A 27,302-nucleotide genomic window follows, 5' to 3' on the forward strand; every position below is an offset into this window, starting at 1 on the left:
ATGTAAGTGATGTAAATTGTAGTGAAGGTAATCATCTTACCAGTGACTGTATTTGTGAGTCAGTTTCTCTGTTCATTCCTAGGAGACTGACATTGAGGCTCCCATAGGAATACATAAAAAAAACTGGCTTCCTGTCAACAGATAAGATGCTGTGTTTTTTGGAGAGTCAGAGTATTGGCCTTATAACACAGCTGAGGATCAGAAGTGAGGTTATAACTCATGAATACAGTCATTGGCAAGAAGACTACCTTCACTACAGTTTACATCATGTATCTTTCTAACAGTTCAGAGAATAACAATTTTGTGGGAGTGATACTTTAATCTACTAATGTTCATATATTACCGGTCACCTTCTTTGCAAGTAAATTACGCATTTATCCAAACTTTTTTTGGACTACACAAGAAATACACAGTGACATGCTTCAATCACAAAACATAACATGTAGGTGTAAAACAACTATTTTATAGAAAAGCATCCAACAACAGCGCAGACCTTATATCGGCAACACTGGGATATGTTTTGATCAAACTGTTGTGCATAATGCATGAGACTTCTCCACAATTACAGAAGGTGACAGCTCTGTTCCACTGCCTGAAGTGACACCGTTTATTGTATTTCCAAAGCACTTCTTTTTTTTTTAAGTCAAAATTTCACACAAAAACACTGCATCACAGATCCATGGTGGAGAATATTCCTAAAGGAGTTTTTTTTTATCTTTAAGGGCTCATGCACATGACCGTGGTTTTTGTCCACAACAGTTCTGCTTTGGATGCGGACACATTGAGTTCAATGGGGCTGCAAAAGATGCAGACAGCACACTGTGTGGCAGAGCTGATAGGGTGAAGGGCCAAAGACTGGGGCATCATTTTCATATGTTTAGGATACATTTTTAACATTTTTTATATATTTTTTACACTTTGTCACAGGTTGCCAGGCCATACTGGAAGCTGTCATTTTGTAAAAACTGGGAAACTAAATATTGGAGACCACAGTCTTTAGCCTCTTGCATACGACTGTATCCGTTTTGTGGTCCGCAAACCGTGGATCTGCAAAATACAGATGTGGTCTGTGTGCATGCCATGTTTTGTTGTGGACCTGTTGACTTCGATGGGTCCGCAGTGTGCGGACAAGTACAGAAGTTAATGGGTCCGTAACAAAATGCAGCATGCACATGGACAGCATCCATATTTTGCAAACCGCAAAACAGACGCAGTTGCATGCATGAGGCCTTTGAGTATATTCACCTATATGGGATCTGCTGCAGAAATCTTTAGTAAATAAATTTGTTCCATACAAGAAACCCACCAATCAGCTGAAGGAAATGTCTATAGTGCTGCTGCAATGTTTTGCCAGGTAAAGGGGGGTGTCCACATGCGTGGCTGTGCTGGGTACTACAAATGTGGCTAAGAAGTAGCACTGATGTCCATCAGGAGTTCAAGGCCCAGCTGTACATATGGACAATAAGCCAGTGTCTGAATAAACAAGGAAGGGGCAGCAGAACTCTAGTGAATACCAAGGGTTTCTTCATACTACTGAACAGTGTAGGTCTTGCCACTATCACACATTAATAGTCGATCCTAGGCATACACAATCATGCCTGCAGACTGCACTGCACTCCGGTTAATATCATGAATGGCTTCTAACGTGTGTGAATTCTTTGAAGTAAAAAGTCATGATTTCTGCATCATTTTCCACATTTTGAACAGGAAAACAGCTGTTTGCCTCAAAGAGTTTTCCACTGGTGAGTTTGATCTGATTTCTCTGGAAAATGTTTTCCCATTCTGATCATGAATGTGGAATCTCCTCTGTGTGACTTCTCTCATGGGAAATAAGATCCGATTTCTGGGTAAAGAACTTCCCACATTTCGAATATGGAAACTGTTCCCCCTCTGTGTGACTTTTAAGATGTTTATCAAGAACTGTTTTCCGAATAAAAGATTTCCCGCATTGAGTGCATACAAACGGCTTCTCCCCTGTGTGAATCCTGAGATGCTGAGTAAGATCTGAGCTTTGGTTGAAAGTTTTCCCACATTCTGGACATGTATACGGCCTCTCCCCTGTATGAAGTCGAACATGCTTGACAAGATCTGATTTCTGGGAAAAACTTCTCCCACACTCTGAACATGAAAATGGCTTCTCCCCTGTGTGACTCCTCTGATGCTGAACAAGCCCTGATTTTTTTGAAAAACATTTCCCACATTCCAAACATGGAAAAGGCTTCAACCCTGTGTGAATTGTATGATGTCTGAACAGAGCTGATTTTTGGACAAAACTTTTTCCACATTCAGAACATGAAAAGAGCTTCTCCCCTGTGTGGATTCTCTGATGATGAAGAACAGCCGATTTCTGAGTAAATCGTTTCCCACACTCTGAACATGAAAATGGCTTCTCCCCAGTGTGAACTCTGCGATGATCGTTAAGACCTGATTTATATCTGAAACACTTTCCACATTCGGAACATATATATGGCCTCTTCACAGTGTGAATTTTCTGATGTTCAGTAACATAGGATTGCTGGCTAAAACAGTTTCCGCACTGTGAACACAAATATGGACTCAACCCTGCTTCAATTGAATGCATGAAATGATTACGAAATTCCTTAAATGGAAATATTTTATCATCTCTTTGACCTGTACTTTGGGTGCAATCAAGCTGTGACTGATCCAGAAGAAGTTCCTCTGCTGTGAACAGGTCTCCACTGGGAAGTTCTGGATGTATAGTTTGGGGAATGGGTTTATCTCCTGGTGAATACCTAGTGACTTCATATGTTTCCTCCAAATCTATAGATGTAATGACATTGTCTTCCAAGCTCTTGATGCAACCAACTGCTGAAGAAAAATACTATACATAAAAATTCTCATTTACTAAAACATTAATATGTAATAACTGATCAAAATGTACTTAAACATACTAATAAATTGTTCTACAATAAACACGCTTCCTAAGAATAACGGTACCTCACGTTTTTGAGAAGGTATAAAAAAACATTTCCTTAAAGGGAATCTCAGCTCCAAAACACCCCCAAAACTAGAGTCTCTGTGTCCAGTGTGAACAGGAGCTGCTGTGCTAAAACCAGGATGCACTGAGTGATTTTTTGTTTCTTTGGTTCTTGAAAATCTTTGTCTAGTTTTAAAAACAGCTCAGAATGTATGATTGACAACCCATGCGCTAATTTGTCAACTTGTCTTGGTTTTTGGATGTGATGTAGTGTGATCCAGCTGACAATTTGTCAGTAAGGCCCTATTCACACAGCCGCAATTTGGTTCCGCATTTTGCGGAACGGAATTGCGGACCCATTCATATTTATGGGGCGGCACGATGTGCGGCCTAGCTCCGGAAATGCGGACCCGCACTTCCGGGTCCGCATTTCCGTTCGCGAAAAAAATAGAACATGTCCTATTCTTGTCTGCAATTACGGACAAGAATAGGCATATTCTATAAGTGCCGGCGATGTGCGGTCCGCAAAATTCGGAACGCACATTGCCGGTGTCCGTGTTTTGCGGATCTTACATACTACGGACGTGTGAATGGAGCCTTAGTGATAGTATTCACTGAGCCATGCAATGTAAACTTCTTTCACACAGGCAGCAGAACAATTCAGCAGAGAAAAGCCTGTTGGAGGTCTTCGGCTCTGGCATAGCCGCACCCCATAGACTATAATGGCATCCGGCGGGAATCCAGCATAAATACTGGGGAGCAGCCGGATCCCCACCAATTCCTATTATAGTCAATGGGCTCCGGAGGGGATAGGAAGGATGGTTCCAGAGAACTCTGCTGGATTGCTCTGCCCTCTATGTGAAACTAGGTTAAGACACACATCTGCAACAGAATGATAGACATCATGATATTTACTGGCGTACCGCCCATAGCGGCAGACCACGCAGTTGCTATGGGGCCCGGGAGTTTGAGGGCCCGCCCCCTTTCCAATCTAACGTCTCCCTTGCTCCTGCAGCCACCTGCCAAATCCTCTTATCTGCTGTGCTCTGCTGCTTCACCTGCCTATTATGGTTACAGCTGCAGAGCAGTGTGTGAGAGAGTGGCCTGGCAAGGTTAGCAGCGCTTCACTGCTCCAACCTCCTCCTGACCTCCGGACCAATGACCTGGACATCCCTGGCATGCAAGGTAGTGTGTAAGCTTCATGAGCTGTTGGGACTCCAGCATCCCACAGCTGACACAAACAGCAGACAGCACATTCTGTATGACAGTTATGTAGTCGCTCACACTGTGAGCTACAGAGGGGGAGGTGGAAACACTAGCGTGCTGAACGGCTGGTTAAAGTGTGTGATGTACAGTAGGTGTAGCAGGGAGACAGAGTTAGTGGTTGTGCTGGTGTGTGTGTGTGAATATATTATATATATATATATATATATATATATATATAAAAAAATAAATGGCAGCACCGACTGTATGGTTCACGGATGGGTGCTATGTCCCAGGCTATAGGCTAATAACCCAAAAAATTTGTAAAGAAAATTGGACAGCACTCCAAAGATATAAAAAACGTGAAAAGTTTATTTACCCATGTGGTACAGTGCAGCAACGTTTCGGCTTTGTAATGCTGTCCAATTTTCTTTACTATATATATAAATATATAAATATATATATATATATATATATACACACACACACACACACAGAGAGAGACTTGTTCACAGCTTATTAAGCTCACAGCAGCTTCTCATAGACTTCAAACCCCCCTTAAACATATGCTTGAAATTCTAAAGGGGGGTTCAGTCCCTGCCCCTCATTGCCTTATTACTATTTGTAATAGGGCAATGAGTGGCAGGGACTGAATTCCCCTCAGAATTTGAAGTGTATGTCTATGTATTATTATTAGTTTTGAGTGAACTTGTGTTTTTAAGTTCGGTGTACAAGGTTGGGGTTCGGGTTATCTAAAAATTCCGTTATGGCAGTGGCGTAGTGGGGGGGGGGGGGGGGGGGAAAGCCTTTGCCCTGGGCGCCAGAAGAGCTGCACCGCCAATTAGGCAAAGTGAGGGTCTCTCGCTCCATCCTGTCTTTGGATGCCTCTAAGGCCTTTGACAGGGTGGAGTGGAGATTCCTCTGGAAGGTCTTAGAGAAGATGGGATTTGGAAGTAAGTTTATAAATATGGTTAAGCTTTTGTATAAATCTTCTAGGGCGAGGCTGAATATTAATAAGATGCTTACAATGTGTGTTTTTTGGGGAGGGGTACTCGTCAAGGATGTCCACTATCCCCATTATTATTTAATAATCATATTGAGCCCCTTGCTGTTAGGATCAGGCAGGATCCTATGATTGAAGGTTTTGGGACATTGGGAACAGAAGATCGTATTTCTCTATATGCTGATGATGTTTTATTTTATATACAACATACTAATTCCACACTTCTGAGGGTTATTCGAGTTGTTAATTCCTTTGGTGAGGTTTCGGGTCTTGATAATAATTGGTCTAAAACTATTCTTATGCCCCTGGATAGATTACAACCCTCTACTGAGGAGCTGTTTAGCAATTTGAGGATCTCCGACTCGTTTGAATATTTGGGTATCATTATTTCTGTTAGCAGTCAAGATTTCCTACAGTCGAATTTGATCCCATTGATAACCAAATTGAGACCTAAAATAAAGATATGGCTCAAACTCCCGTTATCTAGAGCCGAAAGAATATCCTTGGTGAAGCTGGTGATTTTGCCCCAATTATTGTATATCCTCAGGAACTCCCCAGTGTGGATTGAAGATAGGTTTTCTAAACTAATTGAGAGAATTATCAATGATCTGCTTTGGGGGAGAACGCGAGTAAGGTTTAAATTGGAGCATTTTTATAAGCCGATGGAACAGGGAGGATTAAATCTTCCCTATTTCAAAAGCTATTTTATAGCATCACAGTTATGATTGTACCATGAATGGGAGAAAAGTCCACTTTGTAGAACCTTGGTGAAGATGTTGTCAGATAATAATATTTTTACTTTATTGGAATCTGGTCAATTAATTAATCCCCAACAGGATTATAGGGTTGCTGCGAAGCTACTTATTAAGTCCTGGAGTACTATCAGAGAGTGGTTGGGGATAAAGGGAGCTCTTTGCTGTACGCCCCTCTGGCATAATTATTATTTACAGGCCCTAGATGAACTGGTTGGGGATCCATATTGGCAAAAGAATAATATTTGTTATCTTACACAGGTGCTTGGTCATGGGCATATTTTTTTACTTTTTGGAGTTAGCACAAAGAGAAAATATTTCTAATTTAGCTTGGTTTCGGTACTTTAAGTTACGTTCGGCACTTTCTAGTATAAAAGAAAAATCGTTTTTTGATATAGATGCTCCCACATTTTTGCACGATTTGATAGTAAAACCGGCACAGAGGGTTAAGATTTCTCAATGTTACTTAAAGCACGATTTATTAACCTACAGTCCCCTGGGCAAAAAGCTTGGATAAGGGATTGCCCAATGATTCAATTGAATAATTGGGATAATATATTGGGGAATGTGGCATTAGTTTCTCAATTTTAATCATATACTGGTTCAATTTAATATTTTAGATAGAATTTATATTACACCTTTTTGGCTTAATAAATGGGGTTTGAGAAACACTTCCAATTGTCCACGGTGTGATACACATGAGGCTGATCATTTACATATGTTTTGGACCTGCACAGAATTAGAAGAATATTGGAGGGTAATACACAATTATATTACTCAAAAAATGAAAGAGGCGATTCCAGTCCTGGATTTTGAGTGATTTTTCCAAGATTGGATGCCATAAATACAAAAGGATTCTTTTGCTAAAAATAATGTTTTTGGCAAGACTTTTGATTGCACAGGCTTGGTTTTCATCGAATGCTCCAAGTACAGATACATTTTGTTAACTTTTGTTACTAAGATTAAAAGTTCTGAAAAAATCTTAAATAAACAAAGAAATGTTGATGATAAATGGTTTAAGATATGGGGAGAAAGGAAATCTTAATGATTCCTGCCTCAACCTTTTCACTATCCCCGTTCTGCTTTTTTTTGTTGTCAGGGGGGATGGGAGACGCATCGCAAAGGGGGGGAGGGAATTGGGGGGGGTAAGGTTTAAGAAAATGGAAATGATTATTTTGATGTTTCATTTTGTATGGAAATATTATTCCTTAATAAAAAGAATTAAAAAAAAAAAGTAGCGATCTTATTCAACAAAGTCTTATCGGAGGCAGTACATTTTAATGATGTACGGAGACAGATCAGCATTAAAAAGAAGTTTTTAGCGAAGCGCTCATCCCTAATAGTATTAACAAATTCTTAGTTTTTATTCAATATTACTCACCAGGGCTTATATCTACAGGAATCTCCTCCTCCTGACACTCGTGATCATCGCTCACATATATCTCTTTGTCTCCTGTAATAACTTCAACTTTAATGTCAATCAAATCTTCACCCTGTTTCCATTTGTGGGGAAAATAATGTATAAAGCACAAGGGTTTCTGTCATAGGAAAAATCGTTATGTAGCTGACTGACATTATCAATGTGCTAATGTCAGCAGTACATAACAGTATGTTTGTTAACTCCCTGCCTGCCACCATTCTCTTAAATAACAGACTTTTATAATATGCTAATGAAGCCTCTAGGTGCTATGAGGGCGTTGCTGCAGCACCTAGAGGCTCGGTCTACTCGCCTTTTGGCACGCCCAGGTCCACTTGATTGACTTCCTTCTTCTCCGCATTGTCCTCATAATCCCGCGCTGTTCCGTTTTGTATTCCACACAGGCGCAGTGAGTGAAGGACACTCAGCTGCTGCCAGGGAGGCCTGTGACGTTATTGGCGCAGGCACAGTGAGGAAGCTGGCAACAGCCGAGCGTCCTTCACTCACTGCGCCGAATACTAAACGGAACGGCGCAGGTGCGGGATTATGAGGACGATGCGGAGAAGGACGTCAATCAAGTGGATGTGGGCATGCCAAAAGGCGAGTAGACCTCTAGGTGCTGCAGCAACGCCTTCATAGCACCTAGAGGCTTCATTAGCATATTATAAAAGTCAGTTTTTTAAGAGAACGGCGGCAGGCAGGGACTTAAACATACTGTTATGTACTGCTGATATTAGCACATCGCTAATGTCAGTCAGCTACATAACGATTTTTCCCATGACAGAAACCCTTTAAGTATAAAGCATTATAAACCTATGAACAGATTTAAAAGGAGACTATATAAAAAGTACAATAAATATATTTTTTACTGAAAGGGTTTTCTCAGGACCAAAACCCTAAAGCACAGGCCCATACTGTACAGGGTGCTCACAAATTTATTTGCAGATGATTTCATATGACTCTTGGGGACACAGAAAGGAAGCATATAGCCCACATAGAGACAGACAAATGAAAATAGTTGGCTTCTACCATGCAGGCTATGTACCCCAGCAGTCAGAGATGCACAAAGGAACAGAAGCCAGATAACCAGAAACATACATGAACTATGGCAAAACAAGTCAAGTTAAAACTGTGAAGAAAACAGGGGCTAACGGTGTCCCCCAAAGGATTCTATGAGAAAAATCCTCTTTTCTCGTACACTTGAACCATGTAGAGTCCTTGCAAATCTGTAAAGTTGATAACTTAGGGCATGATGCCCAGGAAATAATCTGTAAAGGGTGATTCCTTCCTTTAATATGCCATTCCTTGCATATAGATGAACGGGTGAAATGGGATGTTGTTACCTTGGAGGCTGAAAACTCCTTACGTTATGTACCTGGAATAGCAAAGAGTGAGTCCAATGACCTGAATGAACTGACAGGCAGACAGTAAGCATCCAACTTGTAGGGGGGACCAGTACCTGGCCTGGTAAACGATCAAGAAACTTGGAAATTAAGGTCACCACAAAAAGAAAGGCCAACTTCAAGGAGATAAAACTCATGGAATGCTGAAGGGCATCCAAAAACAGGCCCCTATGCTGGTGTGTGTGTGTGTGTGTGTGTGTGTGGGGGTTATGGAGGAACCCAGACTCTGATACTATAGGAGGGTAGGGGGCTGGAGGAACTGTATGTGCAGGCTTTTGGAGGAAGGTCTTTAAATGGGACTTAAGAGGCCAGCGCACTAAAAAAGCATGGATAGGCAGCAACCTGGCCTACTGGACAACTAAGGACTAGCTCCAACTCCAAACTGGACTGTGGGGAGCAAGAAGTTAATGGGGAGGATCAGTCTGTCACTGAGACACGTGATGCATGGAGGACACATCACAGCTAAGGCCTGTCACTGGCAGCAGCACCCCTGTCAAACCAGAAGGCAGACAGTCACAGAAAATACTGTTCTGCCCAGGATAGAATCTGGGCCAAGGGAACTGTATTCATGGTAGCTGCCATCCTTCCTGGGATGTTCATGCAGAACAGTAAGGACAAAGGTTACAGTTCTAAAGCGCCCAGACTCCAGCCTGAAGAGCCACAATCTTGTGTTTTGGGAGAAGGACACATGCTTTTGACATGTTGAATAGAAGCCCAGGAAAGAGGATGCAATGGGAAAACACTAAACTTTTACAGACTGATGACTCAAAATTTTTTTTCTGGAGGGGTCCTTGATGATGATGTTATTCAGGTATGAACTGACTTCAAGACACAAGAAGCAGAGGTGAAACTGAATGAAAGGGCATCAAATTGGAAGTGTTCAGACTGGAACACTAAACAGCGCAACTGCTAATGAGGTGGCAAGATTGTGGAATATGCAGGTATGCGTGCTGAATGTCCACAGACCACGTAAACTTGCAAAGATTGCAGAGTGGAAGGGCTCCTTCTAAAAATGCAGTCAGACATGTCCGTCAAGTCACTTCAGGTCCAGGATGGAACAGACTGCACCATACTCTTTTGAAACAACTAAACATTTAGAATAAAAACCTGTGAATCTCACTCTTCAGGAGGAACTAGTGCAATAAGGCCTTGGACCAGTAATCAGTATAAAAAACTTGACAAAAAGTGAGAGAGAGAGATTAACGAGGTCGTCCAACCCCCAAATTTTTTGTGGCCACAGAGGCTCAGCTATCAAAAGCTGCTTAGGGACACCTCAGTACTGGGGCCAATTAATGGGTGCGGGTGCACATGCCCATGGACATGACATCACACATCATGCAAAGGACCAGAAGGAGCAGGGATGTAGTCCTCAGTGCTGTAGCAGAGTGGCATTCAATAGGTGAGTTTTTTTCCTTTCTTTACAATAAACATTTACATGGTCCTCAATAAAAATTAAAAATGGGGTTGGAAAACACATTTAAATAGAACAGGATTGGAAAAACTGGTAACTAGGATTAGAATAAAATTCTATTATGTTCCCAATTAAAACAAGGTCACTGACCCAAATGTCCTCCACCAGAGACAGCCATACATGTTGGAAGAGAAGGAGACAACCTTCAGGAGGGAGTGGTTTAACCTGAAAACTAACTGTATTCCAACTATTGCCTGGGTGTCTGGACTAAAAGAGAAGAGCACTCTTACTATGGCTTTCATCCACTCTCCTTCCAAACTGACGAGTAAAACTAAAACTAAACACCAGCCAGAGACTTCTTGGAAGCAAAGTAGATGCTGTAAGTTTTGAGCCACAGAAATGTGCACATAGAAACAATGGTACCTGGTGCCTGAGAAGAGCAACTCAAAGAATGCTGCACGGAGACAAATCTACTAGGTTATCCACTGGGGCCCCAATTTGAATTCCTCTCACATGAGGAAGGGGGCTTGTCTAGGGAGGAAGGAAAATAAGGCAAATAAGAGATGATCAATCCAAAGGGAACCCAGAGGTAGATAGCAAAGGTGAGGTCTGCAGCATTTGAAACTTCCCTTTTGATTGCTTAATCCAATAATCGTCCCATCATAGACTGAAAGATCCTGCGGAGCCCTGTAACAACCTGGGTAGTCTGCAGGTACAGTGATGGCCAGAAGCAGGAGGAGAAAAAAAGGCTTGACCACGACAAAGGTAAGTTTCAGTGGCGTAGCTATCAGGGAAGCAGGGGAAGCAGCTGCTTCGGGGCCCGAGCTCAGTAGGGGCCCGGGAGCAGTCACTGTATCTCGTCACCCCGGGCCCCTGTCAGAGCAGCTGACTTCTCCTGGACCGGGTCCAGAGTCCTGCACTTGCACCTCTGTAACTGACCTGACATCAGTGACATTGCTCAGCCTCTCCCCCTCTTCAGTTCTGATGATGGCCAGTGACCAGCATCAGGACTGTCCAATGTGGACGGAGCTAGCATATCCCCGCCCCCTTTCCTACCCGCGATTCCTGCAGCCTGAACCGTCCATGCCCAGCATGCTGAACATCATTTGGATTGCCACAACTGCACCAGTGATGTGAGTGTCAGGGGAACTGGGGTTATAATTATCTTTCCCAGACTGTGCACATGTGACCTGCAGTACAGTAGGAAAGCTGGGTGAATTATATCATGAGATGTCATCCAGCTTCCCTGCTATCCTGCATGGCACAAGTGCAGAGGCATTAGAGTATGGAAAGCTAGGTGTCTATATATGTGTATTGTATATGTGTGCGTCCATGTATGTGGTGACTGTGTGTATGAATGCATCCATGGATGTGGACAGCGTGTGTATGAGTGCCTCTATGTATATGGTGAGCGCATGTATGTGGAGAGTGTGTGTATGAGTGCGTCCATGTATGTGGAGAGTGCATGTATGAGTGCATCTATGTATACTGTATGTTGAGTGTGTGTATGAGTGTGTCCATGTATGTGGAGAGTGTGTCCATGTATGTGGTAAGTGTGTATATGAGTGCATCTATGCATATGGTGAGCACATGTATGAGTGCGTCCATGTATGTGGAGAGTGCGTGTATGAGTGCATTAGGGTGTTTCATTTTGTCATGGAAAAAAATAAAATGTTACATTTTTGCAGACTTTGCTTACGCCCCGAGTCTCAGTGATGTAAAAGATATATATGCCAAGAAGATTGGATAATATTTAGAAGTTGCACACTTTGATCAGTTTTGTAAAAGAAGGCAAAAAATATGATTTTTCAATGTTATTTACTTTTATTGGGAAAACTAGAAATCACAAACTTAAAATAATATTAAAACTAGACACTAAGATTAATAGGTAGTATAATAGGCAAAACATGTGTTATATTAATCAACTTTGAACGATGCAATCCCTTCTTTTGTTATCTTGCTGACAACTTTTCTGTGATGCTCGACTACCCTCAACAAGAATTGTTTTTGTTGTTCGTCCATGACCAATTCGTTAAACTTTTTTATCAGAGCAATTCCTATTTCTGCGGTATTACTGACCACCTTATGGCCTCTTTCACACGGGCGTCGCGTGTGAGGGCCGGACAAGATGCGGGTGCGTTCCGGGAAAATGCACGATTTTTCCGCGTGAGTGCAAAGCGTTTTAATGCGTTTTTCACGAGCGTGAGAAGCTTCTTCACAGAAGTTCGGGTTTGGGATCAGTGTTGTGTAGATTTTATTATTTTCCCTTATAACATGGTTATAAGGGAAAATAATCCCCTTCTATTGAGGGGTTAAAAATAATAAACAAATTTAACTCACCCCATCCACTTGATCGAGTAGCGCAGGCATGCTCAACCTGCGGCCCAACAGCTGTTGTAAAACTACAACTCCCACAATGCCCTGCTGTAGGCTGACAGCTGTAGGCTGTTCGGGCATGCTGGGAGTAGTAGTTTTGCAACCACTGGAGGGCCGCAGGTTGAGCATGCCTGGCGTAGCGGATTCCCTTTTCTTTCTACTTTCTTCAGGACCTGGCTAAAGGACCTTTGATGACGTCACTGTGCTCATCACATGGTCTATGCGCAGTGACGTCACCACAGGTGCTTTTCATCAAAAGAGAAAGAAGACATGCCAGGCTGAGCATTCAAGTGGATTAAGGTGAGTTTTTTTTTTTTTTAACCCCTCCATCACTATTTTAGTAAGCATTCTGTATTAAGAATCCTATTATTTTCCCTTATAACCATGTTATAAGGGAAAATAATAAAGATCGGGTCCCTATCCCGATCGTCTCCTAGCAACCATGCGTGAAAATCGCACCACATCCGCACTTGCTTGTGGATGCTTGCGATTTTCACGCAGCCCCATTCACTTCTATGGGGCCTGCGTTGCATAAAAAATGCACAATCTAGAGCTTGCAGCAATTTTCACGCAACGCACAAGTGGTGCGTGAAAATCACCACTCATCTACACAGCCCCATTGAAGTGAATAGGTCCGGATTCAGTGCGGGTGCAATGCGTTCACTTCACGCATTGCCCCCGCACGGAATTCTCGTCCGTGTGAAAGGGGCCTAAGAGTGTTCACATGGATTCTTAGAGAACCACTGCAGTATTCTGTCACATCGTGGATCCCAAACAATTTAAAGAACGTCTTTGTTTTATTAGTAACTAAATGGCTCAGGTCTTTTCCTTGAAAAACTAGGTTTTTACCCTCTAATCATTTAATTTCCTTTTTCTTTGCAGGTTTGGTTTCTAAAGAACAGAGGCAGAATTTAGCTGGAGCCAATACTAATGGAAAGGCAGAAGGAGAAGACTACGTGGCAGCCTAACAGGTTTGCACAATAGAAACATTAGCCCTCCCCTCCTAAGAGGTAGACTGCACAAGTAGAAAAGGTTTCCATACCTTCTCACTATTGCCTTTGCTGAATGAATATCAACATCTATCTTTTACCTATGATCAACTGGTGTTGGACACCAAGTTGGGTCATTTGTGAAATAATACCTCTGATGCCTATCTAAATATTGCATCTATGTCCTCTGATGAGCCCACTTTACACACTGGGGGAAACGCATTGGAATAAAGGGACCTATAAATTGCGATGACCTTTGAAAACTGAAAGGTTTAATCAGGATACAATTCGATATTGCAGAAGTTGTACTGAGCATCTATTCATCCTTATGTATTGAGCAATGACTCAACTTGATGTATTCAGCACTTTTTTACTCTGATGTACTCAGCATCTATCTATTTTGATGTACTTAGCCTTTTTTTTTTATTGTTTTTTCAGCGTTTACTATTTTTCGTATTTATAGTAGGGCATCTAATAGACCCACCTTAGGGTATCCTATTTAGGTGCCTTGCATATCTGTCTTCAGGGCCATCCGAGGGCTTGTAGAAAGTTCCTGAATACGGGATCGCCCCCATCGGTCGGGGCGGCCATTCTGTTCTGTAGGCAGGGATCGATAGCATAGGGTGAGAATCAGGGAAAGGTCCCCCATCAGACCATCACCATCCTGCCTAGAAATCTGTCTTATTCCGTATTGTGGAATACGAATGACTGTTGAGTTTACACAGCCTTTCTTTTGATTTAATATTTCTTGTTTGTTTTGCATATTTTGTGTTGGGTAATTTTAGCGCTTTGAATAAAGGCTACGTTTTAATCAGGGTGGTACTCTGTGAATACTCCATACTTGATTTTATACTGCCTTGGCATACTGACCCTCTGACGGGCTACTGTCTTAGCTGTGATTCCAGAAGAGATGTAAGCCAGAGAAAAAAAATGACCTAAGCTATCTGGCTAGTGAACTCTTCGAGGCCGCCTTACCCTTATTTATGCCAAAAAGAAAACAAAAGCGCTGAGGACTTCTCCAATCCTTAGTTACCTCTGGGTAACATGTAAGGCATCTCCGAAAAGTCCGGACAGTGGCAACTTATTCCTTTAGATTCCTGGGCTTATCAGAAGTGCTTGAAAAGTTATGAAAGGTAAGGATACCCAGATGGAAGTATAGGTAATCTAAAAGCTAACTAGAGGTTCAAACCTAAAGAAAAAAGGGGTCGGATCAATAACATTCTAGGAATTTTTAATACCGGACATTATACTTAAATCTAGCATAATCTTATAAAAGAAATCTCAAAAGGGTTTCTCATCAAGTGTTTATCAAAATAATCGTAACAGATTTTAACAAAACAGCTTAGAGAAGTACTTATCTTGACAAGGAGTGACCAACTGAAGATGATTGCTGAACACCGATTCCTTTGATGCAGAATATATTGCGAGACAGATGCTTTGATCCAAGATCCACTGGAGGCCTTGTGTTACAACTACCAGAAGAACTTTAGACGTCAAATCTCCTTCTTCGCAATCTGGTATGCATGATGGAAAACTACCGTGGGCTCCATTCCCCGGGGAAGCTCATGGGTCTGCCGCCAGAGGTCCAAAGAGCACACTGGACCCTTCAGTTTTGGAATTCTAGATCCGCGGCACGTATTTATAGAGTTAGCTGGTGCGCCATACCTCCTGTAGGCCATCCAGACTAAATGTTCCAGTCGATCTTATTACTCCCCACCAGGAGCCATATAGGGCTCTGTTGATATGCCATACATACTGTTGGCCACTCAAGCAATATGGTCCAGCCCATTTTCTCACTCCTCATCAGGAGTATTATAGGACTTTGTTGGAGTGCTAAGCCTATTGTAGACTATTAAACTACAATTTAACAACCAACATAGGCACAGAACTAATTCACCCTGTATGCATAGCTACCAAGATAGACCGCCACAAAGACTTGGCAGCACCCCAGGCACCGCTGGACACATAGATACTCACTCAGAGCCAAGTTCATTCATCCAGACACTGCTGCCTGAGTGGTACACTTATTAAGACATGGCAACAGAAGACACCAGCCATGCAGATACGGCCGCCAGTAGCCGTCCCCATGCCGACACAGCCGTAGATGCCATCGGCCATGTGGAGCTGTCCGCTGATCAACACACTAGATAAACTCAGCAGCAGAAGGAGACAGCAAGAGCCGTCATCCCAGAAAGTATAAACACAGAAGCAAACAGCTCCCTAGGTACATGAGCCCACCAGACAGTCAAAGAATCAAAAAAGGCAGTCAACCAGCCAAACAGGTATAGGCTCAAAGGCAGCCCGCCAGACAGGCACAAGCTCAAAGGCAGCCCGCCAGACAGGCACAGGCTCAAAGGCAGCCCGCCAGACAGGCACAGTCCCAAAAGTAGCCAGCTAGATAGGCACAAACTCAATGGCAGCCAGCGAGACAGGCACAGGTTCACCTGCAACCAGACAGACAGGTACAGGCTTAAAATAAACCAGACAGACAGGCATAGGCCCAAAGGCAGGCCTCCAGATGGGCACAGGTTCAAAGGCAGCCAACCAGACGGGCACAGGCTCAAAGGCATCCAGCCATAGATGCATAGGCCCAAAGGCAGGCCTCCAGATGGGCACAGGTTCAAAGGCAGCCAACCAGACGGGCACAGGCTCAAAGGCATCCAGCCATAGATGCATAGGCCCAAAGGCGGCCCTGCAGACACGCACAGGCTCAAAGGAAGCCCTCCAGACAGGAACAGGCTCAAAGGCAGCCCTCCAGACAGGCACAGGCTCAAAGGCAACCCCCCAGACAGGCACAGGCTCAAAGGCAGCCCCCCAGACAGGCACAGGCTCAAAGGCAGCCCCCCAGACAGGCACAGGCTCAAAGGCAACCCCCCAGACAGGCACAGGCTCAAAGGCAGCCCCCCAGACAGGCACAGGCTCAAAGGCAGCCCCCCAGACAGGCACAGGCTCAAAGGCAACCCCCCAGACAGGCACAGGCTCAAAGGCAGCCCCCCAGACAGGCACAGGCTCAAAGGCAGCCCCCCAGACAGGCACAGGCTCAAAGGCAGCCCCCCAGACAGGCACAGGCTCAAAGGCAGCCCCCTAGACAGGCACAGGCTCAAAGGCAGCCCCCAGACAGGCACAGGCTCAAAGGCAGCCCCCCCAGACAGGCACAGGCTCAAAGGCAGCCCTCCAGACAGGCACAGGCTCAAAGGCAGCCCTCCAGACAGGCACAGGCTCAAAGGCAGCCCTCCAGACAGGCACAGGCTCAAAGGAAGCCCTCCAGACAGGCACAGGCTCAAAGGCAGCCCTCCAGACAGGCACAGAATCAAAAGCAGCCAGCTAGACAGGAACCGGCTCAAAGGCATTCAGTCGACCAGGAATAGACTCTACACCAGTCAGATGCTGTAGGTGCAAGTCAAACAAGTATAGACGCAACAGGCATTCATCCCACTCAGCCTCAAAAGGCAGCCAACCAAGACCTTCCACCAAGCAGGCATATATGGAAAGACCTTTAGCCATACAGGCATCAGTAATCGGAAAAACCAACATAACAGAGACGTTCTCCCGAAGCCAAGAGGCAGACAAACAGGCCCTAAAGCCAAGAGGCAGACAAACGGGCCCTAAAGCCACGAGTCAGACAACCGGGCCCTAAAGCCACGAGGCAGACAACCAGGCCCTAAAGCCACGAGGCAGACAACCAGGCCCTAAAGCCACGAGGCAGACAACCAGGCCCTAAAGCCACGAGGCAGACAACCAGGCCCTAAAGCCAAGAGGCAGACAACCAGGCCCTAAAGCCACGAGGCAGACAACCAGGCCCTAAAGCCACGAGGCACACAACCAGGCCCTAAAGCCACGAGGCAGACAACCAGGCCCTAAAGCCACGAGGCAGACAACCAGGCCCTAAAGCCTAAATATTTTCTGTGTAACTTAAGTAGAGTCATTATAAGGAATACCTTCTTTCACAGCCATGGGAGCTGCATGATCTAGGCTCCATCTTCCTTGTCTGAGCCGCATGCAGGAGAATGCACCGGAATACATGTTCCCATGAGGCAGACCCTCCATGGATCCGTGCTGCATGCGGTGGAATGCAATACCCCTCTGGGCTGCTTCCTCTTACCCATGGATCTGGGCTTTAAACATCGGTGGCCTTACTCCACTGAGGGGCCCACACATCTGCCGCAAGAACCGGACAGAGGACCGGTCAGCCCAAAACTATGGCGCGATAGACCCCGGCAGGTATTACCCAATAGCCCTCCAGAACATTTTTGGGATCTCCTAGGCTAGCGGTACCTGAAAGGAAAACTGCAGGTCTCCCGCTCCAGGGGCAGGAAACCCCTGAGGTTGGAGAGAGGCTCCACCTTTTTATTCTGCAGGTTTCCTGTCCCTGGGGGCGGATCCTCTCTCTCTGTGGTGCTGTCGTGGGGGAAGGGAAAAATTTGCTGTGGGGCCCAATCAGTTCTAGCTACGCTTCTGGTAAGTTTGCATATGCAAATGGATTAGACAAAATTAGTATGTGAGGAAGAAGTACTAAATGGTGGGATTCCACATCTCTGAGTTCTGAAATAGTGGGATAGTCAGTATTTATCACACTTTGGTGGGAGGGGGTAGAATTGTTTTATGGAGTGAAAGTACTGTGTGGAAATAAACTAAGCTCTAGTATAGCAGCATACTGTATGGTCGTCCCAAAAAAGGCAGAAATTACGTAAGTGCAGGGAAATTTAAAAAAAGACGTGTCCCAATTTGGAGCAGCATGTGCATCCATTTTTTCTCATGGAGAAAACTAAAGCTCAGGCAAGAGCATACTGCAGAGGAGCAGTCATCAACACATCCATATGGTAAATGAAAGAGAGAAAAAGAGGATCATGTGCCATGAAGGAAGAAAAATGAGGGAAGGGGGCCTGCTTTGTTGTTTCAACAGGCAAAAAGGAAAAGCAGAGGAGTTTCTGCTGCAAAGCTGGAGTGAAATTGAAATCCTTTCTCGACAGTTCAAAAGGAGGAAAGCCTGACAGCATATAAAAGAAAAGAGCTCCACGCTGAGAAGCTGTTGAAGGTTGGGATCTATGCTGGGGAAAGAAAGGGGTGATAGGCAGGGAGTTCTGAAAGAGAGGGGGAGGGTGATTAAACCCAAGGAAGAAGAAGGCCAAGATTAGGGGAGTCATACTTACTCACCATGGTTTTCAATGGAGCCTACCCAGGCAGCTTTGATGCAACATGCCATACTCTGGTAGGCAGAAGGGCAGGGGCAAAATTGTGGATCATCACCTCTGGGAATGAAAAAAAAGGGCAGTAGGACTGGTCAATTCCCTTTTTGGCCTGGCCATCAGCAAAAAAGGGGAGACTGACACTGTGCCCTTGATGCACTGTGGTTTGAACATGGAAGCCAAAACCTCCCTGATTACCCCAATCCTACAAGAAACAGAAAGATTGAAGTTAAGGTAAAATTATACTATAGGTAGAAAAAACTGGAAAACCAGATCAGCTTCCACACCCTACAGTAAGCTAAAACTGGTTGCTAAAAGCCAGTATGCTGGGTACTGCCGGCATAGCAGAGGCCAATATTTGTTTATACCCCTCGCTCCTTTGTCTCCCAATGACATGTAAAATAAAAAAAACAATCTGTGGCATTATCAAGTGCTTACAGGACAGCATGAGATGCCCCATGGAGGCAATGTACTACAACTGTAGGGACTACTGCAAAGGGTCTGCGCTTGCAGTAATTCTGTGCACCTGGGTCCTAAATTTACCTAACTTTTTTAAGACTATGTTACAGAGATACTTCAAAAGGTGTCACACATATACAGTGGATATAAAAAGTCTACACACCCCTGTTAAAATGTCAGGTTTCTGTGCTTTAAAAAAAATTAGACAAAGATAAATCATTTCAGAACTTTTTCCACCTTTAATGTGACCTATAAACTGTACCACTCAATTGAAAAACAAACAAAAAACAAAAACAAAAAAATTATGTGGTTGCATAAGTGTGCACACCCTCTTATAACTGAATTAAGCAATCACATTCAAAATCATGTTAAATAGGAGTCAGCATACACCTGCCATCATTTAAAGTGCCTCTGATTAACCCCAAATAAAGTTCAGCTACTCTAGTTGGTCTTTCCTGAAATTTTCTTAGTCGCATCCCACATCAAAAGCCATGGTCCACAGAGAGCTTCCGAAGCATCAGAGGGATCTCATTGTTAAAAGGTATCAGTCAGGAGAAGGGTACAAAAGAATTTCCAAGGCATTAGATATACCATGGAACACAGTGAAGACAGTTATCATCAAGTGGAGAAAATATGGCACAACAGTGACATTACCAAGAACTGGACGTCCCTCCAAAATTGATGAAAAGACGAGAAGAAAACTGGTCTGAGAGGTTACCAAGAGGCCTACAGCAACATTAAAGGAGCTGTAGAAATATCTGGCAAGTACTGGCTGTGTGGTACATGTGACAACAATCTCCCGTATTCTTCATATGTCTAGACTATGGGGTAGAGTGGCAAGACGAAAGCCTTTTCTTACGAAGAAAAACATCCAAGCCAGAACATCCGAGCAAAAACACATCTGAAGTCTCCCAAAAGCATGTGGGAAAAGGTGTTCTGGTCTGATGAAACCAAGGTTGAACTTTTTGGCCATAATTTCAAAAGATATGTTTGGCCCAAAAACAACACTGCACATCACCAAAAAAAACACCATACCCACAGTGAAGCATGGTGGGGGCAGCATCATGCTTTGGGGCTGTTTTTCTTCAGCTGGAACTGGGGCCTTAGTTAAGCTAGAGGGAATTATGAACAGTTCCAAATACCAGTCAATATTGGAACAAAACCTTCAGGCTTCTGCTAGAAAGCTGAACATGAAGAGGAACTTCATCTTTCAGCATGACAACGACCCAAAGCATACATCCAAATCAACAAAGGAATGGCTTCACCAGAAGAAGATTAAAGTTTGGGAATGGCCCAGCCAGAGCCCAGACCTGAATACGATTGAAAATCTGTGGGGTGATCTGAAGAGGGCTGTGCACAGGAGATGCCCTCGCAATCTGACAGATTTGGAGTGTTTTTGCAAAGAAGAGTGGGCAAATCTTGCCAAGTCAAAATGTGCCATGCTGATAGACTCATACCCAAAAAGTGCTGTAATAAAATCAAAAGGTGCTTCAACAAAGTATTAATTAAAGAGTGTGCACACTTATGCAACCATATTATTTTAATTTTTTAGTTTTTCTTCCCTCTACCTAAAAGATTTCAGTTTGTTTTTCAATTGAGTTGTACAGTTTATAGGTCACATTAAAGGTGGAAAAAGTTCTGAAATTATTTATCTTTATCTCATTTTTTTTACATCACAGAAACCTGACATTTTAACAGGGGTGTTTAGACTTTTTATATCCACTGTATTATAATAAAATATATATATATATATATATATATATATATACATATATTAGAAATAAAATCTTACAGTTGTGAAGTCAGTATAAATGGTAACAGCTTATAGTTTTTCCGATGCCCTACATTTAATAAGGAACCCTGCCCCACTTTTTGCCCATATAAAACAAAATGGTACCAATCCAAATTATACCTGACAGAATGAGACAATACTATCATATGGAGTCAATCCACATTAATTTGGTAGGACCTCAGCTCTATCTACCTCATTTTCTGGGACACTGGGATTTTCCTCTGGATAGTGCTTGAAATACAGAGGACTGGGACATCTTTCTGGTGGATGCTTCATACTCGATTCATCTGTAGGAGACACACGGTGACTGAATACATTGTGTATACATGAAGATCAGATGATCGGGGTAAAACCTCTCTCTCCTTTACCATCAACGAAAGCCTTCTCTTACCCGGTGATGCAAGGGTTTGGTAGTCCTCCATCATGACATGCTTGTACAGATCCTTGTGTCCTTTTAAATACTCCCACTCTTCCATGGAGAAATGGACTGTGACATCCTGACACCTTATAAGAACCTGACACACAAAACAATACAGTCATCATCCAGACACGGTGACCCTTATGTTACTATATAATTTCCCAGCATTTCCAGCAGCGCTCACCTCTCCAGTCAGCAGCTCAATAATCTTGTTGGCGAGTTCTAGGATCTTCTGCTTACAGTTTCTCTCGTGTAGCAGTGATTGAGGTAGAGGCTCCATGATGGGAGACTGGGGCCTGCTCCATTCTCCTGACACACAGGGATGGCTGTTAGGGTTCATCTTTTTATCAGATGTCTTCTTCTCCATGGTGTAGTCCTATGTATTAAGAAACCCTGAAAAATATCATGATAGTTTCCCAGAATCCCTCACCTCTCCACTCATGCGACATAACTACCAGAATCCCTCACCTCTCCAGTCAGCTAGTAGATGATCTCCAAGGTGAGGTTTAACAACGTTTCAGTCATCTTACTCCTATCCATCGCTGGTTGGTGACTCAAGGAGATAACCATTGTTCTGTTGAATAGATGTCAGCAGGGAGGATCAAAAAACAAGATCCACTGTATCATTTTTCTTACTAACATGTCACAGCTACAACATAAGATCTATGCATCATACAGAACATACTGCAATATAATTTTTGACTGGTCCAGCAATAGCTTATTAGACACAGATGGCCTCCAGGAGATTGTGTCACCTACAGATGCCCCCTGGACTGAATCAGCTTTTCCAGTGCTGTCATCATGAGGCCTCATAGGTCAAATACATCATTTTAGAAGAAACCAGATATATCTGTTATGCGGCCCATAGACTTCCATCATGACGGAATGCCTCTTAAAGACATTCAGTTATGCATTCCATCATAGAATTCCGTTATGGCCCGTGGTAACGGAATCCATATCAGAATTGTAATAAAACCCAAACTCGAAATTGTAAAACACAAGTTCGCTCATCCCTACTAATAAACCTTATCTCTAATTTACTAAGGAGGTCATAAACACTTATTTAAGCCACATTCTTATCAGTAAGATAAGAACTGAGCTATAATGGGTGTTTATAATGTCAGAGAGCTCCCCAACTGTCGTTAAAGACAGAAAGTCCACAAGCTGCTACTACAGCATCTCAGCTATGTACTGAAAAAGGGGCTCCATATTAAAGACCAAAATAAGTACAATGCAATCATTTAAAAAAATTGCCCCCAAAGGTGTACATAGCCGCTTTTCACACTAGCGAGTTCTCCATCCTGGTGCGATGCGTGAAGTGAATGCATAGCATCCGGACTGAATCCTGACCCATTCATTTTAATGGGTCGTTTTTCACACGTCATTTCTGCGATCAGGAAAAATCGCAGCATTGTCTTTATTCTGCGTTTTTCATGCAGTTCTGGCTTCATAGAAGTGAATAGGGCTTCAGTGAAAAACGGATTGCATCCGGATATAACGTGGATGCAGTCCAGGTGTAATGTGTTTTTCACTGATGGTTGCTAGGAGATGCATGAAAAACTGTTTGCACCTGCGCAGTAAGAACTGAACGCAATCGCAGACAAAATTTTCTGAACTAGCGTGCAAAACCATCAGTTTTTCCTGAACAGACCCTGAGAGAATGCCTAACGCTCGTGTGAAAAAGGGCTAAGGCGAATGAAAGCATGTTTTAGGTTCTGGATAACCCCTTCCTTCCAATCCAATGATACAGCTAGGGATAATCGAATCGACTTCAGATGAAACATCCGAAGTCGATTCGCATAAAACTTTGTTCCAATACTGTACGGAGCAGGAGCTCCGTACAGTATTAGAATGTATTGGCTCCTATTTGCGCAATCTCGCAAAACTTCGGGTAATAACTTCAGAAATAAATTTCTACGGTTAAAAACTTTTTACCAAACTCTCTTTCGATTCCAAGTGGTACCTTGGAACCGAACCAGAGTTCGGTAAAAGGCAGAGTTCGGTAAAAGTTTTTTTACAGTAGAAATGAATTTCTGAAGCTATTACCCGAAGTCTCGCGAGACTGAGCGAAGTAATAACTCCGTACTAACTCACTCCGTACAGTATTCTAACAAAGTTTTATGCGAATCGACTTTGGATGTTTCATCCGAAGTCGATTCGCTCATCCCTAGATACAGCAAATATCTCAGTAAACCCCTTTAATGGACTTTGTCATATAATGTCACTAACAAATCTGTGCTGTTCTCCTCATATCAAAAAGCAACAAACAGAGAAGGTCAGCATCCCCAATGCTGTGATCATATGACCACAGGGTCTAAAGGCATTTGATAAAATCAGTCACGTGACTGCTAGCTAACACTTTCACTGTATAAATAGTGGGAGCTGCGCTGATTTATTACTGAAAACCTCTAACCGCATTGACAACGAAGGAGGGAGCCATTATTCTGAGTCCTGGTAAACCCTTGTCTACATATATAATACATACACTCTATACACAGACGAACTAGCGGTCATGCATACTAACCAGTCACTTATGTCTCTCCTACACACATCGCATTGGGAAGTAATCCTCTTTCTCTAGGGTCACTTCCAGTCATTGCACATCGCTACCCAACTCATCCGCCCTTACACTACCTGCGCCACCTATCGACTGACTCTCTCATCGGACTGCCCGGTCTGGCCGGTGCCCAAATCCAAAATGGCCACCACGTACATGTGTCCTACTGCGCATGATACCATTTTTAAAAAGCTGCATGGCAGACATTTTCTTGTAGTGTTTGGCAGATGATATGCGGCGGCCATTTTTTTGTAGTCTGACTAATCCATATTTGCGGATGCAAATAGGGGGACATGGTGTCATGAACCCACTATGTACATGCGCAAGTATTACAGTTAATTTTATTACTCACCTGGATTCAGATGGGGATAGTACTGGCAGAAGACACCACTGGGGAAACTTGATTGGAGGAGACAGCAATGGATGATCACGTGAAGGTACCTATAAAAGAAGAGAAAAGACTGTTACTGCGCACTCAAGTAAGTAGCAGTGAAGAAACCTGGAGAAAGAAACATAACCTGCACTTAAAAGAAAATGTAAGATTTACTAAAACAATTAATTGAAAAGGCAGAAACTTACGGTGGGGAACAGTGGCTCCGCAGCTGTCTTCAGCAGGAAACGATCCAGCGCTGAACCTGCTCTTCAATCAACTAATCCGGTCTGCGCACAAGCCTTATGCAGGAGCGCAGAGCCGGACACAGAGGATGACATCATCGCTGTGCCTCAGCACAGTGATGCACCGCTCTCTCCCCTGCCATCAAAAAGAGCTAGGAAGGAAAAAAGGAGCTACTCACCTCCTCTAGATTCAGCAAAATGCAGGATAAAAAAATTATCCTGTGTCAGCCAGCACGAGAAACAGTTTCAGGAATTCATCTTCTTTTCACCAACGGACCCCAGCTTCAACTGCCAGGAAAGCACGTGATTCCAACAGTGACAGGACCACAGTCAATCCACAGGAGGGTGAGATTACGTACACTACACCCACAGATCATAGTGGCTGCAATTTGCAGTGCACTGACACTTTTATTAATGACACTTCTTTTAATACAGATACCTTATCTGCTGAAAAGGTACATTTATTTAAAGAATTCATTTCATTCATGTCCAACAAAGATTCTATCAAAAATCATATTCCTGTCTGGTCTTCCCCAGGCAGAAAATTGGATATTGATAGTCACAAAGAGAATGAATATTTCACTTCTATGACATATCCTTTAGCTAAAACAACCCAAATCACAAAAAAAAACCTGATGTTTTGTCCCATTATTAGACACTAGCAGCGGCATAAAAGAAACTTCAGTAATAGAAATGATGCCCTGCCAAATATCTCCTTTGGGCTTTCATCTTTCAAGCCAGATAAAAGAAAAAAATTGGAATAAATTATTAATTTATATTTTTTCTCTCCTCCCATCAGCAAAAGAAACGATTAAAGTCAGACAATAAAGATGAGGATGAGAGAAAAAGAATTCAACAAAAAACTTTCTTTAATTAGTTACAAGCCTTCTGCATATATTCAGCAGTTATAGGTGAGAAACATCCAGACCTCTGTTGTGCATTTATTTTATCATTTAGATAGCACATTGGAAGCTTACAAAAATTTCGACGGTACCGCATAGTATAAATACGACGAGTCTTTCCGTCAAAAACTTGCGGTATATCCGGAATTAAACTGGGGGGCAAAGGACGTCGGCCTCTGGATTAACCTTATGTTACCATAGAGGTCGAATCTTTTTCGTCAGCAAACTCCCAAAAAAGCTTAGCTTACAATGAGTCAGCATGCAGATGGAAAAGCAATTGTAAGTACAAACATGAGTGCACCTTTTGTTCAGGGAGCCATCCAGCAACAAAATGTTATAAGAAACAAAATTGGCAAAATTCAAAAAATAATAAATCCAATAGATCAAGTGATCCCACTGATCATACCAAGAATCATCCAATGTTTTAACTTCTATCCAAACAAAACGATGGCCCAAATACCAATTGATAGTTTCTCATTTGGTTTTTACGTACCTTAGTTTACAGGTTCTGGTTGTTTTTTGACAACTTGAAATCTGTAAATAAAAATAAAAATTCAGTTTTAGAAAAAAAATATAAAGAAATTCTTGAAAATAGGGTAGCAGGTCCGTTTAAATCTCCTCCGTTCAAAAATTTTAGAATATCCCCCTTGGGGCTGGTCCCAAAAAGGAGACTAATAGTTACCGGCTTATTCACCACTTATCTTATCCAAAAGACCAATGGGCTTCTCACTATCCGGTTTTTACTTTGAGGCATTTTCCAGCTTTTTGCAATGGATGTTAGAAAGTCATTCAAGGGGTGGTTTGTAATCCACTACCTGGACAATTATAAGTTTATAGGCAAACGTGGAACTGACGATTGTTACAACCTACTAAAAACTGTCAAAAATATTACAGATTATTTCAATATGCCATTAGCAGTAGAAAAGACAGTTCTTCCCACTAATATCATCACTATTTTAGGTATTTCAATAGATACGGTAAATATGGAATTTAAAATACCAGAAGAAAAAATAGTCTCATCTCAAATTTTATTTAAAAACTTATTATCGTCAAAGAAAACTACATTAAAAAGATTACAATCGGCTCTGGGCTCTTTAAATTTCATAGCCAGCATTATCCCAATGGGAAGAGTTTTTTCAAAACGTATGTACGCAGCTACTAGAGGAAAAAACTCACCATTCGACCACATTCGTTTATCAAAAAGGATAAAAAGACGACAAATATATGGCTACGCTTCTTGGACAACTTTAATGGTAGAACAATTTGGCAACAGGAATTTATAGACTCAGATGCTATGTAATTATGCACAGATGAGGCTGCATCGGTGGGTTACGGTGCATTTTACAAAAACCAATGGTCAGCTGAAATATGGCCAAAAAATTGGTTAGATCATACAATTATAAAAAACTGATTTCTTAGAACTCGTTCCAGTCTTGATTTTATTATCAATTTGGCAAAATGAATTCCAAAATAGACGTATTTTACTACTTTCAGACAAGTATGTAGCTGCAAAATCCCAAGCAGTCATAAACATTTTGAGACATATTACTTTAACCCCTTAACGCCCAGCGCCGTACATGTACAGCACGCTGATCGGGCGGGTGCAGGAGCTGCGCCCGCCCGATCAGCGGCAGGGGTCTGGCAGTCACTGATAGGCGGACCCCTGCTGTATGTGCATTAACCCTTGATGTGCCGTGGTCAGCGCTGACCTCGGCACGTGCGATGTCCGTGCGGGGATCAGAGCTTCCATCAGGTTTCCGTGCTGCTGTGACGGGGACCCGATGGCAGGGAAGGCAGCTCGATGCCTTACTTGGGCATCGTGGCTACCTTCCGGGAGAGCCTGTGAGATCCAGCCCCCTGGATATCACAGGCAAGCAGGCT

At 43.0% G+C, this 27,302-nt stretch overlaps 1 protein-coding gene across 4 annotated transcripts; it reads right to left on the bottom strand.

The window, feature by feature from the left end:
• Positions 1 to 670: 670 nt before the first annotated feature.
• LOC121005399 (zinc finger protein OZF-like) lies at positions 671 to 24,551 on the bottom strand. 4 transcript variants are annotated; one of them, XM_040438138.1, is made up of 8 exons: positions 24,484 to 24,551; positions 24,257 to 24,345; positions 21,816 to 21,921; positions 21,532 to 21,723; positions 21,321 to 21,444; positions 21,122 to 21,216; positions 7,278 to 7,389; positions 671 to 2,826 (listed from the first exon to the last, which is right to left on the bottom strand). In XM_040438138.1, exons 4-8 carry the CDS (start codon positions 21,712 to 21,714, stop codon positions 1,787 to 1,789), a joined length of 1,554 nt encoding a protein of 517 aa, XP_040294072.1. In that variant the 5' UTR covers positions 21,715 to 21,723; positions 21,816 to 21,921; positions 24,257 to 24,345; positions 24,484 to 24,551; the 3' UTR covers positions 671 to 1,786. The 4 variants fall into 4 exon arrangements, with proteins under 4 accessions (XP_040294072.1, XP_040294069.1, XP_040294070.1 ...); XM_040438135.1 differs by having other exon boundaries at positions 671 to 2,829; XM_040438136.1 differs by having other exon boundaries at positions 671 to 2,829; positions 21,532 to 21,740.
• Between the last annotated feature and the right edge of the window lie 2,751 nt (positions 24,552 to 27,302).

The sequence above is a fragment of the Bufo bufo genome, chromosome 6, assembly GCF_905171765.1.
Source record: "Bufo bufo chromosome 6, aBufBuf1.1, whole genome shotgun sequence".
NCBI classification, from domain to species: Eukaryota; Metazoa; Chordata; class Amphibia; order Anura; family Bufonidae; genus Bufo; species Bufo bufo.

Excerpts from the sequence above, each read along its gene's own strand:
- LOC121005399 (XM_040438135.1), bottom strand. The coding sequence starts at position 21,714 with ATGGAGAAGAAGACATCTGATAAAAAGATGAACCCTAACAGCCATCCC. Across the intron at positions 7,390-21,121 it reads CCAGTGTCCCAGAAAATGAG|GGTGAAGATTTGATTGACAT; the intron begins GTAGATAGAGCT and ends AAATGGAAACAG. Across the intron at positions 2,830-7,277 it reads TCCTGTAGATATAAGCCCTG|CAGTTGGTTGCATCAAGAGC; the intron begins GTGAGTAATATT and ends ATTTTTCTTCAG.